The sequence below is a fragment of the Opisthocomus hoazin genome, chromosome 9 (assembly GCF_030867145.1).
Source record: "Opisthocomus hoazin isolate bOpiHoa1 chromosome 9, bOpiHoa1.hap1, whole genome shotgun sequence".
Taxonomy (NCBI): Eukaryota; Metazoa; Chordata; class Aves; order Opisthocomiformes; family Opisthocomidae; genus Opisthocomus; species Opisthocomus hoazin.
Genome location: NC_134422.1, coordinates 35714337 through 35732596, shown reverse-complemented (window position 1 = coordinate 35732596; position 18260 = coordinate 35714337). Strand labels below are relative to the sequence as shown.

Here is an 18260-nt window from a genome sequence, read left to right as displayed (position 1 = left end):
ATTTCTGATTTGTATTGCTTTGCGGATCACCCGCCTCAGCGCAGCCTGCGCGATGCCTCACTCTGCCTGGGAAAAAAAAAAAAAACAAAATAAAAAAATTAAAAAAAAAAAAAATCAAACGCTATTTCATTACCGGGGCCACTTCGGGGCTGGACTGTCACCCCGACGAGCCCCTCTTCAGCCACCAAGGGGGCTGTGAGGAGCAAACCCGGCTTCCCACCGGTACCCTCCCTCCCAGCACCCCCCCTCCATCCCCGCAGCCGCCCCGGAGGGGCCCGATCCTGCCCGCGGCGGCGGCTCCGGCGGCGGCTTCGGGGGGACCCCGGGTGGGGAAACACCCGACGGCGGGCAAAGCCTTTTTTTCTGGTGGGGGGGGGGAGGGGGGGGGGAGGCTCCTGAATTCTCCCCAGCCCCGGCTGTTTAACCAGCTCCTGGCAGACAGAGACGTGTGTGCGTCAGGGCAGGTAATTCCTATTATTTGGAAATTATTTCGCAGCCGCTGCCGGCCAGGACAATCGGCGTTTTACTGCTGCGGGGTGGAAAACCGAGACGGACCAGCCCCGCCGCAAGAAAAAGGCGAGGAGCGGAGGTCTCTGGCATTTTTTTCCTTAATAGCAGTTTAACATTAACCGCCTTTCATAAAACACGCGCATCCAGATAGCCTTACCAAAAAAAAAAAAAAAAAAAAAAAATCACAGAAAAGCCTTCATTTCACCCAAATGTATGGTGTGCGCAGCGCTGTCTTAGCTGCCTCAGTAATTTAATTGGAATGAAACGTGAAAAATGTGTCATTTTTTGAAGAATTTATGCATCGCTTCCTGGAAATCTCATTGTCTTAACTAGCAGCCTACTGTGTTCTGTTTAGCAGGCGTAATCGCATTTTTATGTGTCTTCGTATTATCAGTTAATGTGACCTCCCGTCTTTAGCTGCCGGAAAAAAAAAATAATAAAAATGATCTTTTCCTATAACATCTGCATCAAAACAAGGCGCCGGCAGGAGAAAGGAAAAAAAAAAATATATATATATATATCACCTGCCCGACAAAGTTAAACCAAGCAGGGGAGCGCGGAGCATCCCATCCCGCCCGGCGCCTCCCCCGCCGCCGGCAGCACGGCTGAAACCGAGGGGGAAAATAAGAAAACCACCCCCGAACCCCCGAAAGCCGGGTTTCCCCCCCCCCGTTTTCCCCCCTTCCCGCGCCCCTTCCGCGTCCCTCCGCGCCGCGCGTGGGAGCCGCCGCCGCCGGGCCCAGGGCGCCCCCTGCCGGCCGCGGGGCGCCGCGCAGGCAGCGCGCGGGGCTGCAGCCCACTAGTGTCCGCGACGGTCCCCCCTCCCACGGCCCTTCCAGCCATCCCCGCCCCCCCCCCCCCCCGCCTCCCCCCTTGCTCCCCGGTTCCCCAGCACAGACCTGCTTTTTTTCCCTCCTCCCTATTTGACGTGTGTTTTTCCCTTTTTTTACCCCAAAAAAGCAGCTGCGGGATGGGGAGCTGAGGTCACGGATTTTGGGGGGAGGACGCGGGACCCCACCTCCGTGCAAACTTGCCCCTTACGGATGCGAACCGGGCCACCTTTCCCCACGCAAACGACGAAAACCTCATCAGAGGCACCGAAATTTAGGTTTGGCTGGCTCGGACGCGCAGCGACTCGGCTGGGGGACGCGTTTTTCCCCCCAAAAACCCCTCCAACCCCCGCTCCGAGCGCTGAGACAATAAAACAGCCGCTGAGGTCACCAAGTCTCGAGGGGTCGCGGAGATCGGACACGGGGCTTTGCCGTGGGGCGATCCGGCATGGGACCAGGCTCAGGCACCCAAGATGGGGATGCAGAGGGGCTCGGCGATGCCATCGTGCGTCCGCACCCAACTCCCAGGGCGAGGGAAGCTGCGGAAGCAGCAGGTGGGAGCTGGGAGCAGGGGGAATTCCCTTTCCCTCCCCATTTCCACGCTCCATGGGCACCGGCTGCGGGAGCCAGGGATGCTGCCCGGCGCGCAACCCACCGTCAGACAGCGAAGGGTGCCGGGTGCTGGTGCAGGGTCCCAGCGAACAAGCAAAAAGGCTGATTTATTTATGTACTTATTTTTAAATAGCGGGTGTAATTAAGCAAAGGAGCAATCTGGCGAGCGCCGTGGCAGAGCTGCTGGCGCCAGGGGAGCCGTTCTTCCGAGGGGCCACGCGCGTGCGCTCGCTTTCGAGCCGCAGAAACCAGTCTGGGCACACAAATCCTCCCACTAGCAACTTGGCCAAGTCGCTGTGCGAAATGGAAGCCCGAGCTCCTCCGCTCCGCGTTGCCACCGGGCTTTGCGGCCCCTCCGCCTGCCAGCCCGGGAGCAGCGATGGGCACTGCGGGCGCAGGAGGTGCCGGCACGTCTCTTGGAGCGTGGGGAGCCGGGAGAAACAGGGGGCCATCTCGCTGCGTGGGGTAACCAGATCTTTCTTGGCGGCTTCCACGTCGAAGCACAGATTTTTTTTGGTCTATTTTGGAGTCTGTATCAACGCCGCTGGATGCCGCAGCCTGCCAACGGCTTCCACGCCGCGGCTCTGGTCCCAGTTGCGTGGGGAGGTTCACCCAAGGGGATCTGACGCCCCGTGGGCTCGTTTTAGTCATCGGCCATGCGCGCTCGCCTTTGCACACCTGAGGAGCCCCGCTGCTTTATAATGAGTGTTATTCATATCTGCAGCGTGCCCGTAACAGTTACTAATCATTTTATTACTCTTTATAATCTATTTAAAGCACAATTAGAAAAAAATCTATACACAGTTACAGCTGAAAGCACATTTTAGTTACGTTATAAATCCCTGGAAAACAACCATCTATCACGAAAACCAGCGCTCCCGCGCTCGGCTGACAGCGATGGATGCTGCCGCGCTGCGCCGAGGGATGGCGAGGTGAGGGGGGGCTGGACGGCCGGCTGGGGCCGGCTCCTCGCGGCCCCTCAGAGCACGACCCCTTCGGGCTCCAGCAGCAGGTAGTCATGCAAAGGTTTGGGCACGGGCAGCAAGGGGACGAGGCAGTGGCATTTGTCGCCAAACTTTCGCCGGATGGCGGAGCGGCATAGATGTTGCAGGCACCGGACTGTGCCTGCCAGCTGGAAAAAGGACTCGTAGAAGAGCTGGTGCTGCTGCAAAGAGAGGAGGGGAGAGAAAAAACATGAGCATCAGCTGGTTTGGGGGCTTTTCCTCATTAAGCCAAACAAGCCGGAGACGTTTTTGCGATGAAGTTCTAAGGGGGGGGAGGTAAGAAACCCATCGGCGATGTTTGCCTGTGGGTTAGGGGTCCATGCTCTCTCACGGCTCCTGCCAGTGAAGGCTGGGTGAGGAATTCTCGTATGGATGTGCAGGTGAAGGCCAGCCTCACCGCAGGCGCTTTTTGGGGACGATGCCTCCATGCCCACCGGCAGAGCATCCCCGCAGAAAGCCTTGGAGCTGACGTAGAAGAGACCCGCTTGCTTCTAAGACGGAGAAGCAAAGCAGGATCGGTCTGTGAAGCCTTAGTTTGGAACAAAAACAATTTCACCTGTCCCCTAAAATCATAGAGTCATAGAATCTTAGAAAGTTTTGGGTTGGAAGGGACCCCTAGAGGTCATCTAGTCCAACCCCCCCGCAGCGAGCAGGGACACCGCTAACTAGATCAAGGGTGCTCAGAGCCCTGTCCAACCTGGTCTTGAATGTTTCCAGGGAAGGGGCACTGAAGAGCTTTACTTGCATGTCGGCAGCCGGCCCCCTCGCAGCCAAGCTGACCAAAGACCTGCGGGACTGATCCGGGATCACTCCAACAGCAGGCTGGCCGTACCTGTCGCACGGCTGGGGACAAGCTTCTCAAAAGAAAAATGAGTGGCACGGGCTTCTGCCGGGCAGCGGTCTGGCTCCAGGGTTGCTTCCAGACATTGGGACGGTATTTTGTCATGGGCCAGGGGCAGGAATGAGGGTTTTGGTGTTGATGGAGCTGAAGGGATGCAAAGCTCCTGAGATGAATTGGGTGTGCGGTGGTGCTCCCACGACTATTCTTTGTTTTTCCTCACCCAGCTGAAGTCTGGATGGGGGAAAAAAACCTTTTGGTGGGTAAAATACCTTCCCTGGGGCTCAGCCATTCTTGACAAATGGCCAGAGCCGTCTCACCTGAAACACCTCCTCCGGCACGGCCTCGGCCCACTTCTCGGAGACGGGGATTTGCGAGTAGGAATTGAAGAGGACTTCAATGATCTCTGGCACGGCCGCACAGGACTTCAGCACCTAGTCATGGGCAACAAGGGGGGTTCAGGCAGAGGTGCATGTCCCAGAGGGACAGAGCATCCACCTGCTGCAGCCGGGACGCGTCCCACCCCACCGCGGTCCAGGCTGGGATGGTCCCCGTATGAGGCAGTGTAGGGTTTGTCCTGGCATGCTTTGGAGACCTTTCTACATCTGCAAACTGGTGAGAAGACCTGCTTTGCTGTGGCACTTCCTCTTCTGGATGTGGCCCTTGCTTCTTATTTACATTTTTGGCTTGTGCGGGCTAAGCCAGGATAATATTTTCTTTATTGTTTGATGTAAAATCAATGAAACGCAGAGCCATAAGAAGGCTGTGCTGCTGGCTGATGTACCAAGCTGGTCTTGCCTGTCTCTGACATCCCCTGGCAAGAAAAAATCTTCATTCCTGGTCCCCCCGGCCTGTGCTGGCTCCGTCCTGCTCTTCATCCTGCCCGCTTCTCCCTGCCACCACCCCGTGTGGGTGTTCTCCTTTCCATCATTCGCAGCAGGATCCCCAACCTCGATGCCATGGCCCCAAACCCTCCCAACCCCCCAGCCTTTTATTTCCCCAAGCGCCCGACCCCAACTGCGAAACCCCCCATGTGAGGGATGTACCGGGGGGGACTGTTTCGGGGTCCGTACCTTGACGAAGGCGGGGGGCCATATCTTCTGCGAGCCGTGGTTGAGCAGCAGCTGGACGGAGAGGTGGGGCCGCAGCTCCCGCTTGAAGGCGGCGCTCTGCAGCGCGCAGCCCAGCGGGGACACGCCGTTGTAGTCGATGGCGTTGACGTCGGCCCCGCGCCGCAGGAGGAAGCACGCCAGGCCGGCGTTGGCCGCCCCGCACGCCTTGTGCAAGGGGCTCCTCTGCGCCTCGTCCCGGGCGTCGATGTCGGCACCGTGGGCGGCCAGCAGCCGGCAAAGCTGCAGCGAGCCGTCGCCGGCACCGGGCGCCTGCCCGCTGAGGACGCCGAGGGCTGTTTCCTCCCGCGCGCTGCGCGCGTCGACGTGCGCCCCGTGACGCAGGTAGAGGCGGGCATGGTCGCAGAGGCAGTGCCTGGCCGCCACGTGCAGCGCTGTCTCCCCCTCGTCCTCGCTGGGCAGGTTGACGGTGGCCCCGTGTCTCAGCAGGAGCTTGGCGCATCTGCGAAGAGATGGGGAGGCTGGCGCGTGGTGGGTTTGTGGGGCATGGGCTGGAGTGGGAGCCACGGGGGATTGTGGGGTGAGAGGCGGAGTGGGTGGGGATGGGGGTCAGAACGGCGCTGGGCTCCCACAGGGGTTGTGGCACTTGAGGGTTTTGGGAGGGAGCAGCAGAAGGTGGGGAGGGCGACCCTGTGCCCTGCTGCCCACTGTGGTGGTGGTGGTTTGGGGCAATGTCTCCCACTTGCCCTTGACCAGCATCATTCAGGAACGGTCATCCCTGACCATTCTTGTCTACTTTGACAATCCCTAACCATCATTACTCATGAATGGTCATCCTGACCATTCCCGACTACCTTAACTGTCCCTGACCATCATCATTCATGAATGGTCACCCCCGACCATCCTTGACTACCTTGACCACCTCAACCCACCACCCTACCCACCAGGGACCGGTGATCCTTGCCTCAGCTGGTGATCAGACGGCACTGGGAGTGGTGCCCACAGTTAGCTATGCCAGGTGGGTCTGTCCTAGGGGTGAGGGGTGTGGGATGCATCCAGAAGTGATGAGGACACATAGGGTGATGGTACTCTTCATGCCATCAGTCTGTTGGCTGCAGTTTCATCCCCTGGCACAGCTGTAGCCATAGGGTGTTATGGAGCTGATCTATACAATCCCACCCCTTGGCTGACATCAACAGAGCTTCTCAGCTGAGAACATCCTAAACTGCTGCCTCCACCTTAGTCTGTGCTGGGACTGAGCTGACATGGAGGGAGAACCTTGCTGACGCCTCTGTGCAGCACAAGAGCTTGGTGTGGGTTTGCCTGGGTATGGAAAAGGATTTCCCTGCTCCTGTTGAGGGACTCCAATGACTGTGTTGGGCTCCCACCCCAGAGAGGACTAAAGAATCACATTGTCTGCCCATCCTGAAAAGAAACACCTTTGCAGGTGGTTTAAGCCTGCTGAAACCAGTTTTGCTGGCTTGTTTTGTACCTGGCTCTTGTGAAGATGGAGCGGCAGCACCTGCAGTTCCCAGGAGGAATAAATCAAGGTAAGCAGTCTTCCCCATCCTAAAAATCGCTGCTCCCCTACTCTCCTTCCCTCTAACATCATTGTGCGTGGTTGCAAAGAGGGGTTGTGGCCGCTGCAAAGGGGGACGCACCGGTTCCCATCAGACCTTTCCACCTGCATCCTTCTGACAACGGATGGGGGATAAAGATGCCCAGTATGCCCCGATGGGGTTTTTTTTTTTGGTGTGCGTGTGAGTAAACGGATGTGATCAGCCAGTCTAAATGAATCAGAGTGACTGCTCCATCTCCTGCCGGGAGCCGCCGGGGCTGTTGCAGCTCAATGTCACTGCCCGGGCAGAGCTGTCGGCAGTCGGGTTAGTGTGCAGGGCCGAGCTCACCGCTGCAGCACAGAGAAGTTATTTCTTGGAGGGAGGCCAGACCCATGTGCCATCTAAGCGAGACCTTGAAAACGCGGCCAGCTTGTGTTTCCCAAGAGATGCGGCTGGGGAGGTAGGAAGAGCGGTCCTTCAGGAAGCCTCAGCAGTGGCTGGCTGGAGTCTAGGCAGATGTATCAAGCTTAAACACCCCCTGTCTCTTTTATTTTTCTCTACTACACATTCCTTTCAGCTCAGGTGTCACTCAGAGCCCTCAGTGAGGTTCTGGGCTGATACAGAAGCAAAATGGGGGGGAGCTGTGGAGGAGCAGAGTCACAGCCTTATCCTTCCGGCGGGAGGGATAGGGAGAAAGAGGAGCCCTGGGGAGGAAGGATGGTACTAGAACATTGCTCTTTTCTCTTTTTGTCTGGCCCAGATGAATGCTAACATATGTAGGGAAAATAATAATAATAATAATAATCATAATAACATTGCTACTTGAATCTTTTGGGGCCTGTATCATCACTGCCCCCGAGGTTTGATAGAAGCTGATGAGACATTCACTGTCCTTGGTGGTGCAGGATCTGCAAATACCTCCTTGGGCTGCTTTTCTTGTGCATATCAAGCCTGAATTTGCCAGGAAAAAATCCTGCAGGATCCGTGGGGACAGGCTGTGTCTGCAGCCTTTGCAGGTGTAATGCTCTCTGATGCTGCCAGCCTGCACTGGACCTTGCCTGAGGCATCTGCTGTGGATGCTCTCTGCTGGGGATGTAGTTGTGGGTGAGCAGATTGAGCGTGGGGTTGTGCCAGCCCCAAAATCCTCAGATCCTTACTTTACAATTCCCCTTTTACTCTAAAACATGCTGAATCCCTTCCTCAAGCAATGGTTTGTCTTGCTGAGGTTTTTTTTTTCTGGCACTTGCTGTGTGTTGCTGGTTGGTAAAACTTTGTTGGGGGTGGGGGTGGGGCGTGGTGTCTGTTGCTGGAGCAAATCACACCGTGGCTTCGTCTTGTTTATTGGTCTGGTCTGTCCTTGACAGCGGGGATTTGTAGCCCTAATTATAATGAGTCTCTGGGGCCTCTCCGGGTTAGCTTAATCCTAATGTCACGGTTAGTTCTGGCACCCTAAAATAACATATTCAAGGCAAGCCAAGGGACCATTCTGCATGGTAAAAATGGCAAAAATAATATTTCTGACTTGGTTACAAAACATGCAGCAGCCTAGTCCGTGAGAAAAATCCCTTTTTTTTCTTTATAGATCACAATTCCAGCGTCTCTTCTCCTTCCCAGGCAGGGAGGCGGCTGTGCCTAGAGACCCTGAGCACAAGGACCGCGCCGCTTTCGGCAAGCGCTGTGTATCGAGAGAGCCCAGGCTGAGGATTTACATCTGCGTGGGCAGGACAGAGGGAATATTCCCCCGCCCTTAATTTCCAGGTGAAGGGTGGTACGTCATGGGTTGCTTGGCAAAGCCAAGAGCTGCGTCCAGCCCCTCCAGCCCAGCATCCTCGCTCTGCCACAGGTTTTTCCCTTACTGAGAGCGGGTTGGGAGTTCACTTACAGGGAGCTCAGTTCCTCTTGGTCTTCTGCTAGCCATCACAAATATTCTTCTGGAAATACCAGGGTGAAAACGTCACCCTTCCCAGATGCTATTTTGCTGAAGGGTTTTTTGTTATCAAGTTCAATAGCTAACTTGTTAGAAGAAACCTGAGTCGGTTCATACGGAATTTCCCTGCTGCGTACCCTTCCCTCGGCAAAGAGGGAATGTTAGTGAGGGGCTATAAATAAGGGGTGATCTCCTGCAGTTAATGGAAATCATGGGCCCCTGTGAGGAGCACGTGCCTCCTGTTTGGATGTATGGGGCATCAGCAGGTGCTGGCTAGATGCCGTTCGTGTTTGCTGGCTGTATGATCTTATTTTAGCCTCTAATCTCTGCTCATGGACTCATATGCTCGAACGCTTTGCCAGCGTTTCTGGCTTCTTGTTTTTCTTATTAACAGCCTGTCGTTCACCGTCAGATTAGACTGAAATCCCGTTGAATAAGGCTCAGGAATCACTTGCTGCTTTTTGAGGGCGCCTCTCCAGTTTTCTGGGAATGTCACAAGAAGCCACAGGTTTAGTTCAGCAGAAATTCAGACACAGGGTGGCAAAGCAAGCCGGTTTCTTCTCTGTCCAGCCTAGTGCCATCCCTGGCCAAGCAGCTTGCTGGCAGCAGCGATACCCCTGGAGCAAGCCCTCAAAGGGCCACACTCGCACACAGCTATGCCTAATTTTGAGTAGTTTTAACTCACTTCTGAACCCTTCCTAACTCATTTGTGGGTGATGGGTAACACACCTGAATGTCTCCTTGCTTGGGCAAGTCGCTCATTAGGTCAAAATCACACGAATTTGTGATAACTGGTGTTAGTACTACGGGTTCACCTTGCGCTGGGTTCCTGGCTCAAACAAATGGGATAAAATTATTTGGGTTTTATTTTCCTCCTTCACTCATCAATAGCTGGGGCAGAAGTCAGTGCCACGTCGGGCAGAACGTGCCCATTGCCCTCCCCTGCCCTCTCGCTGACAGGGTGGCTCGGTGGGATGCTGCTCAATTTGGGATGGAAAAGGCCCAGGCTGGGAAAGCGGGATTTAACTCCAAAAGGGATGTGATGAATAACCAGCAGGAGGAGCAGGAGCCTGTGGAGGCCGAGGCTGGTGGAAAATTCCTGTCCCAAAAACCCGCTCAGGCCTCCAGTTTTTTCAAGGAAAAATCTCCTGTTTGGCTTTTTCCCCCCTCCCTGGGGCCGGAGTGAGGCTTTCCCATTCTTTGCTTCGTTGTTTTTCATGGCATCCAGGTGACCATCTCCTGATACGTAGGTGATTTACTGAAGGATTGATCCCACTTGAAAACCAGCCTTCCCCAAGCCTGGCTCTGAATGCAAAGATTACTCTTTTTAATATCCTACAAGAAGGAGAAAGGAAGCCTGGTTTTCTTTAAAAGATGAAAATCTTTTTGGGCACCACAAGCCCACCAGTGAACCATGGCAGGGCTGGATGTGCCGGCGTGGGGACCGTCCCGCTGTCGTGGTCCAAATCCCAGCGCAGAAGCACCACCTCTTTGCCAAAGCTTCGTGAGCTGTGGGTATTCATTTGTATGAGCCCTCATCTGGCCACACCAATTTGGGAAGCAGTGTCTCCAAAAAGCAGGGTCAGGCTTTGGGTTGTGCCCTGTGTCTGCTTTTGGGCTCTTCATTTCTTGCTCAGGGCCCATTAAGGAGCTGGTCTTCCCCAGTGGGGGGACAAGTTTCCAAAACGATGGCTCCAGATGCTCCGAGTTTTGTATTTTAGCAACGCTAAACAGAGCAGAGGATGAGGTTTAGCACTAGATGATGCTAAATGCTGGCTTTTAATCTTTGCTGTCTTTTTTTATTTGTAGTAACGCTTCCTTCCCACAGCCAAAAGGGCAGTGTGTCTGGGCCGATGCTGGAAGAACCAGAGGGTGCCATGGGGTCAGAACCCCAACAGGAGGTTAGTGCCCATCTCGCTGGTGTTTGGGAACCTTGCTATCTTGGTAGCATTGCCTTTTTAGGTACCTCCCTTCCTGCTTCGCTCCTGTTTGCTGTTAATTCCTCCCATGATCAGCTTTCCTCATCTAACATCCCCTAAGGAAATCCTGTCTTGTCTCCCTGAGCTGCCTGCTCCCGCGCTTGCTCCCTACCCCATCATTTTTTGCTTGAAGCCCCTTGGACACTGAGTCTTCTCTTGCATTGATCTCATCTCACCATTTATCTCCCATCCCTTGGTGCTGGAGGGTTGGACCCAGAAGATGACTCTGATTTCTGCTCCCAGGGTAGAGAGCAAGCTTGAAGAAGTGAACACAGGGGCATCGCTGAGCTATAAACCCAAGCTGCACAGAGGCAGGGGTGACATCTTCTTTTCTCATCCCTTGGCTTGTCTAAGCCCATTTCCCTCCGTGGAAGGCTGGGGAAGGCAAACCCTGGGGGATTTCTCTCCAGGTAGGCTCTCCCTGGTTGCACTGGAAACCTGGGGACTTCAGAGAGCTTTTTCCCACTCAGATCAGAAGGAGGACTCTACAAACGTGGTAGCGTTCGCCGTCCCTTCTGCTGTGGGTATTGTGATGGGAGGCGGGATCTGCATCCTGCATCCCCGCGATGTGCCTTCCCACCGCCCCGTGCCTGCTCTTCCCCCCAGCACCGCCGGGAGAGTTGAGAATCTTCCTCTCCCCCTCAATTATTTTTATTTTATTTTTTTTCGGGGTGCCAATAAAGGCAGACTCCTTTAATCATCCCAGCTTTAAGAGGGAAACGGGAGAGCACCAGGGAGAGAGTGCAGTGAATTTAGAGACTCATCTTACCCCACCATGTTAATTATCTCCGCTGTAAAAAAGAGGTCAAGGAGAGGAACTCTACTAAATAGGCCGACGTTGGCATGAACAGCTCCTAAAGTGAAGAAGGTAAGACTGAACTTTACTGGAACTTTTTTTTTTTCCATCTCTTCAAAAAGCTCCTAGATTAAAGCTCTTATATCCTTTTTGTTGAAATCTCATGGATTCTGAAGCTCAAATGGCTGGAAGGAAGCCCAGATAATTTTTTTTTATCCCAGTCACTGAGAGGCTCAAAGGTTTTAAGTCCTGCCCCCATGGTGAATTGCCGAGTATATGGGAATACAGAAGAACCCAGCACATAGGTGTTCTGGCCATTGTTATCGAGAGGGAGAAAAATAAAATAGCTCTCTATGTAGGTCAATGACCTGCTCTTTATTGTCAGTAAAAAATTAAGGATGACCTAAAATCTACTACTCAATGAAAAAAATAAAAAATAAAAAAAAAGGCAAGGTAAAGTAGTCTCCCCCTAATCAAAGAGGAAATGTTTGTGTTACCTAAAGCTTGACCTTCTCAGTCTCTAACTTTAGCAAAGTCTTTGCGATTGAAAAGCAGTGGTCAAAACCTCAAAACCTGTCTGAAATGTCTATTAATTTTTGGTCTTTCAAGGGAGTTGGCTTAGTTATTGTAGAAGCCCCTGTAGTGCCGGGTAGCGTAGTTAAGGGTCTCTCAGCATTTCCATTATAAAGCCCCAATATTCAAGGGCTTATAACTCAGCTGTTACCACGTTGCGTCTGTCTGACCCCCACATTGCTGTTTGCTGGCTCACCTGCCATCCCCCTCCATCCTTCTGGGGGAAATAACATGTAAACCAGTGACAACGGCTCATTTTTAATATGGTTTTTTTTTCCCCAAGCTGGGAAGCACCTGGCCAAAACCAGGACAACCTGGACCTCTGTGGGCCATGTGGTCCTCTCCATGTACCAGGTTGGTTTACATGCCCCATCTCTACGGGGGGAGAGCAAGTCAAGTGAAGCCTAAAATACCCCCTAAGGCTTTTAGGATGGCTTGGGGTTTGGAGACTGAAGGCTTTAAGCTCAAAAGGGACCTCAGGTGAAGGAATTAAAACCAGCTCCTTATTAATGTGGCATCCTCCCTTACCCATCTGACTCCTTCCAACCCTCATCGTACCAAGGATATGTTTGATTAATCCCTAGATTTTTGGCTGAATCAAAATTTGATTAATACTTGATTTTTGGCTGTCTTGCAGAGACTCTTATTTATAAGCTGGGCTTGAGATATCTACATCTGCAAATCTTTTCCTCTCTGTCTGCTTTTCTTTTGCAGAGCTCTTTCCCTGACATCTGGCCCACAATACATTGGATCTGTAGTGAGAACCTTGCCTTCACCACCTATTTCTATGTAAGCTCACTGCTTGTTTAAAGGGGAGAGGACTGAAGCTGGGGGGGTGGCTTTTCTCTGAAGCTGGCAGTTGACGAAATTCGCTACTGCTCTGAGCAGTTTCATCAGGATATCAAGGGCCTGAGCTCTTTACAAAAAAAAAAAAAATCCCAATTCCTTGGGTCTAACGATTCAGGCACTTAAAGTCGTACAAGGCACACATGTGTGGACAAAAAGCTTATTTTCAAGGCAACAATGATGCCAGTCTCTGTGTGATGCTAATCCAGGGTGAGAAGGGTGTAGATGCACATGGCCAAGCCTTAGCCCTGCCTATAAACCAAAGTGGACCCGTACGTGGCAAGGAGGTGGGAGGATCGCTCCCATCCTGCAGACTCCATCCCTTCGTTACGGCCCTGGGGCTGGGGTTTTAGGAGTGTGTGCCCTTATGGGCACCGACATCCCTTGTGGATGGAGTCAGCATGGTCTGAGGAGCACAGGAGGTTGGGGTGACCTATGTGCCCCATGTCTGGGCTCCTCCTGAGCACCTCCTGGGGGAAAGGGTGCCAAAAAGAGGAGGAAAGAAAAGTGTGTGGAGCTTGGCTGGGCTGCTCCTGTCCATGGGAAGGAGGCCTGGGCCATGCAGTTAGACTGGATATTAGGAAAAATTTCTTTACTGAAAGAGTGATCAGGCATTGGAATAGGCTGCCCAGGGAGGTGGTGGAGTCACCATACCTGGAGGTGCTCAAAAAACGTGTAGATGTGGCACTTTGGGACATGGTTTAGTAGGCATGGTGGTGTTGGGCTGATGGTCGGACTTAATGATCGTTCTTTTCCAACCTCAATGATTCTATGGCTCTATGAATGTGCCTGGTGCTGAAATGTCTCTTTATGGCTATGCTGGGTGTTCTTCAGCAGCCAATGCAGCCCAGAGATGTGGTAGCATGCGGGAAGACTTGGTGGATATCCTGACATCTTTTTTGCACCCCACAGAGGCAAAAGTGCTGGGACCTGCATGCAGGGGATGCGACGTGAAGCTATCAGCGGGGGGATGGTGCTGGGGGACCCTCTCCTTACCCCAGGGAGTCTTGGGTGGTGCAGAGGTGCAGTGGGGCCAGGCCCTCGTCGCTCCGCAGGTTGGGGTCAGCCCTGTGCTCCAGCAGCAGCTCGACGCAGTCGGTGTGCCCGCCCAGGCAGGCTTCGTGCAGGGGCCCGCGGCTGCCCGGCGCCAGGTCCGGGTCAGCCCGCCGGCGGAGGAGGTGGCGGAGGCAGGCGGTGTGACCCAGTCGAGAGGCCAGGCACAGCGGGGTGGTCAGCTCCCGCTTGTACTCCAGCGACCACAGCCCTGCGGGGAGGATGGAGCAGGGCTGATGCCCGGCGCTGACCCGCTGGGGACGTTCCTGTCCCCTGTGCGCCAGCTTTGCGAATAAACCACCTCGACACGCTGCTTTTTCCATTCTCCTGCTATCTCCCTGTTGACTTCCGGTGTTTCAAAGAGCCTGGTTACAGCTGGTGGCTGTGCCAAGCACTGTTGGCAAGAGGGTTGGGTTTGGGTTCAGCTGGAGCTAGGCATTGCATTTCTTGGCAGCTCCGGGACCTCTGGGACCATCAGTAGATGCCCAGTGAGCATCTGCGACCAAGGGGGGCATCTGCGGTTGGGAGGTACCAGGTCCCACTACCCTGGGAGCATCTTCTTCCTCCTGGATAGGACCAGGCTGCTCTGTCTGAGCCCCTGAAAGGGGAATTTGGGCTGCGAGACTTCTTTCAAGCATGCCTAAGCCACAGAGTGTCCCAGCCTAACATGGAAAAAATCGTGTGGACACACACTTTTCACACTTCCCTGCCCCTCCGGTGGGTTAGTACGTGCAGAATTGAAGAAAATAATACAACGAAGTGCTAAATATCTATGGCTAGGCTGCAGGGCAGTCAGCTAACCAGAAACCAGCCGCCTCAGGAACAGGGTCTATAAAAGCAGCGTTAGGTACTTAAATGCACCTCTCCTATTTAGGGTTAGTAAATACCTGGATTTTAAAAATTTTTCTGGGCTGGCCTTTAAAGGAAAAGTACCTGAGAGTCCATAAGTCGCTTGGCTTTTTGCCTGCCACTCCAGCTCATTTTTACTGATCTCAAAAACCAGGTTGACATCTTGATAGTATCGGTCAGTCAGGACCTCGAGGCTTCTCAGGTCTCCCATGATCAGGGCTGTGTAATACTTGGTGGCGGGAGTGTGAGCCGTTAGAGGATGTTCCAAATCCAGTTTGGGGGAAATCTGTACCTTTTCTGTTACAGGTCCTGGTAACTCGCCCATTCCTGTGTTTCCCGTGTGTGTGGGTCCTGGGAGGATAGACAGGCTTTTATAGTTCATTGTTTCAGTCCTCCTGGGCTCATTGTCTAATTATAATTCAGTTAAGGCTCTATTGTTGCTGTATTTTTAACTCCAGCGGGGTCAGATGATAACAGGCACACGATACAATGAGGGTCAATCAGTCACTGGGCTGTGTTGCGGCAGCACCTCTTGGATTAAGTAGCCGGTTTAATTGCAGGCAGCAGCTTGGGACACTGGTGTTCAGGCTGGGAGGATAACGGTGCCTAGTGTTTAGGGGCTAAAAACAAAAAAACAAAAAACAAAAAACCAAAAAAAAAACAAAAACAAAAAAAGGAAAAAATTTAGCCAGCTCCTGTCTGCCCAACCCCATACAACCTGAGCTCTAAGAAGGCAGCTTTTTTTTCCTCTGACTAACACTGTATTTTTTTTCTCCTTAAGGCACTTGTACCTGTTTCCAGTGTCATGGTAGCTATATGGAAAAATCTGGGCGTTACACCGCAGCGCAGGCTGGCATTCTGGTGCGTCCCTGCAGAGATGCAAAGCACTTGGCAAAGGTCAGCGAGGTACAAATCCTCCTGGGGCTTTGGTAGGGTGAGCCGCTCTCCCCGCCGACGCCTTGTATAGGAGAGGGGAAGCTCCCAGCCACTGCTGCCGTTTAAGCACTGAGATGGACGCCAGCAGAGAGTCCCCAGCTCCTGCTGCCCCGAGGCTCATGGCTCCTTTCCTCAAGGTCACAGGAGAAGTCCGCGGCAGGGACAAGAATAGACCTTGGCATCTCGTGACTCGGAGGCTCTGGGTGATACAACCCCCCGCCAGCCCTCCTGTCCCACCTCCCCATGCAATAAACATGATCCAAGCTGATCTCAAGAAGAGGTTAAACCATATCAAAGCAACCAGACGTTGAGGGACTGCTGAAATGCTTTGTGGTTCCTTCTGTATGCAGTCAACCCGGGGCTGGAAGAAATGTTTGGGACCTTCTCTGTAGCCCCCTGCAAGCGGGGACTTTGCTGGGCTCGTGCAGCATCCTTGACCATGAGCATCCTTGTGCCAACCCATCTGCTCTGCAAGAGGCTTTTTTGTGGGTCTCCTCAGCAGGGCTGTAGTGGCATCCAGCCACCTGGCCACAGACACCATGTGAAGAGCACCGAGCCACAAAAAGAAAATCATAGTGTTTCCATCCAGGATGGGCTCACACTGAGCCAGGGGGTTCTGAGTTGGGGTCCTTGTATGAATTAATCCTCTGTGTAAGGAACCCCCTGCCTTGAGATCCCTGTTCGCTAGTAACTGCAGTGGGAGGTAATTTGAGGCCAGACTATGTGGTCTCTCCCGTTTTCTTCCTCCCCCCAAACTCAAGGCTGGCCTTCCCACCTGCCTGTCTGTCCACATCTTCTCGATCGGTTTGTGACCCCCAAATCCCATTGTTCCTCTCCTTTTGCCACTTGTTGCTATTCTGCTACCTCCAGCTTTTCTGTGCCTGTTCGCCCTTCGGGCATTAGCTACCCCCTCAAAGCATTGCTTTAGTATGAAAAATAACCTCGTTATACCCTGGGGTCCGTTAGCTGGAGCAGGAGAAAGCCTGGAGACCCAGGGAGCAGAGGCTGGGATCGTTTTCCCCAGGGACTTGTTCTGGGTCGTGTTTCCGCAGCCCTGGCTCGCTTTCCCTCTCTGCGCATTAACAGCCCTGTAATATTTTTGTGGCGGCGTGGAGGAAGCCTGCCTTCACGTGCCCACGCTCACACCGAGGGGATCGCCTTCCCGTGGCACAGGCCACCTCCGGCGCTGGCAGCCGGGTATATTTAGCAGGGAGTCTAGACCTCCTCTGTCAGACGTGGGCTCATTTTGCAAGAGGTGTGTGTGTGGGGGGTGTGTGTGTGGCCTTAAACTGCCATTGAGAGTGTGTTGAAATACCCTGTGACCCCTTATCATGGGCCTTTTAATCAGCATCCATTTGCATATAACACTCACTTCATGGGTCATGGTAATGACAGGATTAACAGTGTCACTGATGGGGAGTGGTTAAAAATAGCCCGGGCCAGCAAGGGTAGAAAGAAAAAGTCCTCTTGTAGCTGAGTGGCACATACAGACACACGAGCCTGAGCTCCTGCCAGCCAAGCCAAGTGCTTTCTCCACCGATGAGTGCAAGGCAGTGTCAGGATGAAATGATATTCCCCTGTTTTTAAGGGGAATGCTGTTGTACAGGCAGGAGTGATTTACTGCAGGGAGGAGCTGGCAGCCAGGACACCTGCGGACTGTCCTGGGCTGGCCAGGAGAGGGGGAGAAGTCCCCAGTTGGGTTTTGAAGGAAAACTGGGGGTTTCATCAGCTTATAAACTCTCCGCCACCTTTGGGCAGCGATTTTGGGCCGCAGAGGAAGGTTGGGACCCCACAGCCCTACCTTCTGCTCTGCCACTGCCGTGCTGCACGGCCTTGGGCACATCACCTCTCCTGTCAGCATCCTGGTCCCCGCGCCTCGAGGACCTGAGGGTCTGATCCTGCACCCAATAACGCCTGGGATCATCCTTGTGCGTCCTTACCTCAGTAGAGGTGTTCCTACACACACTCGGGCCCCAAACGTTGGCAAGGATGAGCACTTCATTAGCAGTAGCCTAGCACTCATTAATCTCTAACATGGGGATAGCATCTTAACCTTCTCCCTGCATACAACTGTTTGCAGAGTACACCTCATTTAACAAAACATTAAGCATTTTACTTCCTCAGATCAAGTGTATCTATTAATAATGACTTAAATTGTCTGTGCCGGCTTCACATTATGAGGAAAACTCATTCCTGGCACATAAAAGAACACGATACACAGAAGCGAAATTACTTCAGCCTGTTCCCCAAGTTAAGCTGACGCATAACAACTTAGTCCTTGCACCGGGGAGATTTCAGCCCATAATAACTTGCCCTGCCAGTTCAAAAAAATCCATGAGGCTGCCTTTAAAAACCCGGCGAGTCCAGATGTGCCGGTGCCGAGAGCTCCTGGCATCGCTGCTGTGATTTACAGCTGTCCTCCGGCAGCGGGGAATGACACTATTTTTTTTTTTTCCCGGGAAACTTCCAGCGTGGTGAAGGAGCCCGCGGGCTGGCAGCCCATGGCACTGCCTCCTCCAGCTGCTCTCAAGCGCGGATTGCAATGCGTGACTGATTTAAAGCTTGCACCTCCTTATACCCCCTAAAATAATTAAAATGAGCTGGCTGAGTGGCGGAGCTCCCTGTGAGGGCTGTATCCCACCCAGCACCCCGCGGCCGTGGGGTGGGGATGCTGTGCCTGCAGCTGGGTGACCGAGATGTGGGCAGCCAGGATGGCGAGGCCACTGCTCTGTGAGAAACCATCGGCTGCCCAAGCCTACCTTGGAGGGACGGTGGCGAGCAGGCGGCTCTCCCGGGCGATGCTTGCTGGTCCCCCCAGGACACCATCCCCGGCTGGGCAGCGTCGGGGGGGAGGTTTAATCTCCTTTCTCGGAGCCAG

At 53.6% G+C, this 18260-nt stretch overlaps 1 protein-coding gene across 3 annotated transcripts; it reads right to left on the bottom strand.

Annotated features, from left to right (window-relative positions):
- Window positions 1-2756: 2756 nt before the first annotated feature.
- ASB18 (ankyrin repeat and SOCS box containing 18) lies at window positions 2757-18260 on the bottom strand. Of its 3 annotated transcripts, none has more exons than XM_075430441.1 (6): window positions 18142-18260; window positions 14531-15066; window positions 13541-13808; window positions 4868-5366; window positions 4115-4228; window positions 2757-3117 (listed from the first exon to the last, which is right to left on the bottom strand). In XM_075430441.1, the coding sequence occupies exons 2-6, from the start codon at window positions 14826-14828 to the stop codon at window positions 2932-2934; spliced, it is 1365 nt and encodes a 454-aa protein (XP_075286556.1). In that variant the 5' UTR covers window positions 14829-15066; window positions 18142-18260; the 3' UTR covers window positions 2757-2931. The 3 variants fall into 3 exon arrangements, with proteins under 3 accessions (XP_075286556.1, XP_075286557.1, XP_075286558.1); XM_075430442.1 differs by lacking the exon at window positions 18142-18260 and adding an exon at window positions 15238-15451; XM_075430443.1 differs by lacking the exon at window positions 18142-18260 and adding an exon at window positions 15238-15451 and having other exon boundaries at window positions 14531-15052.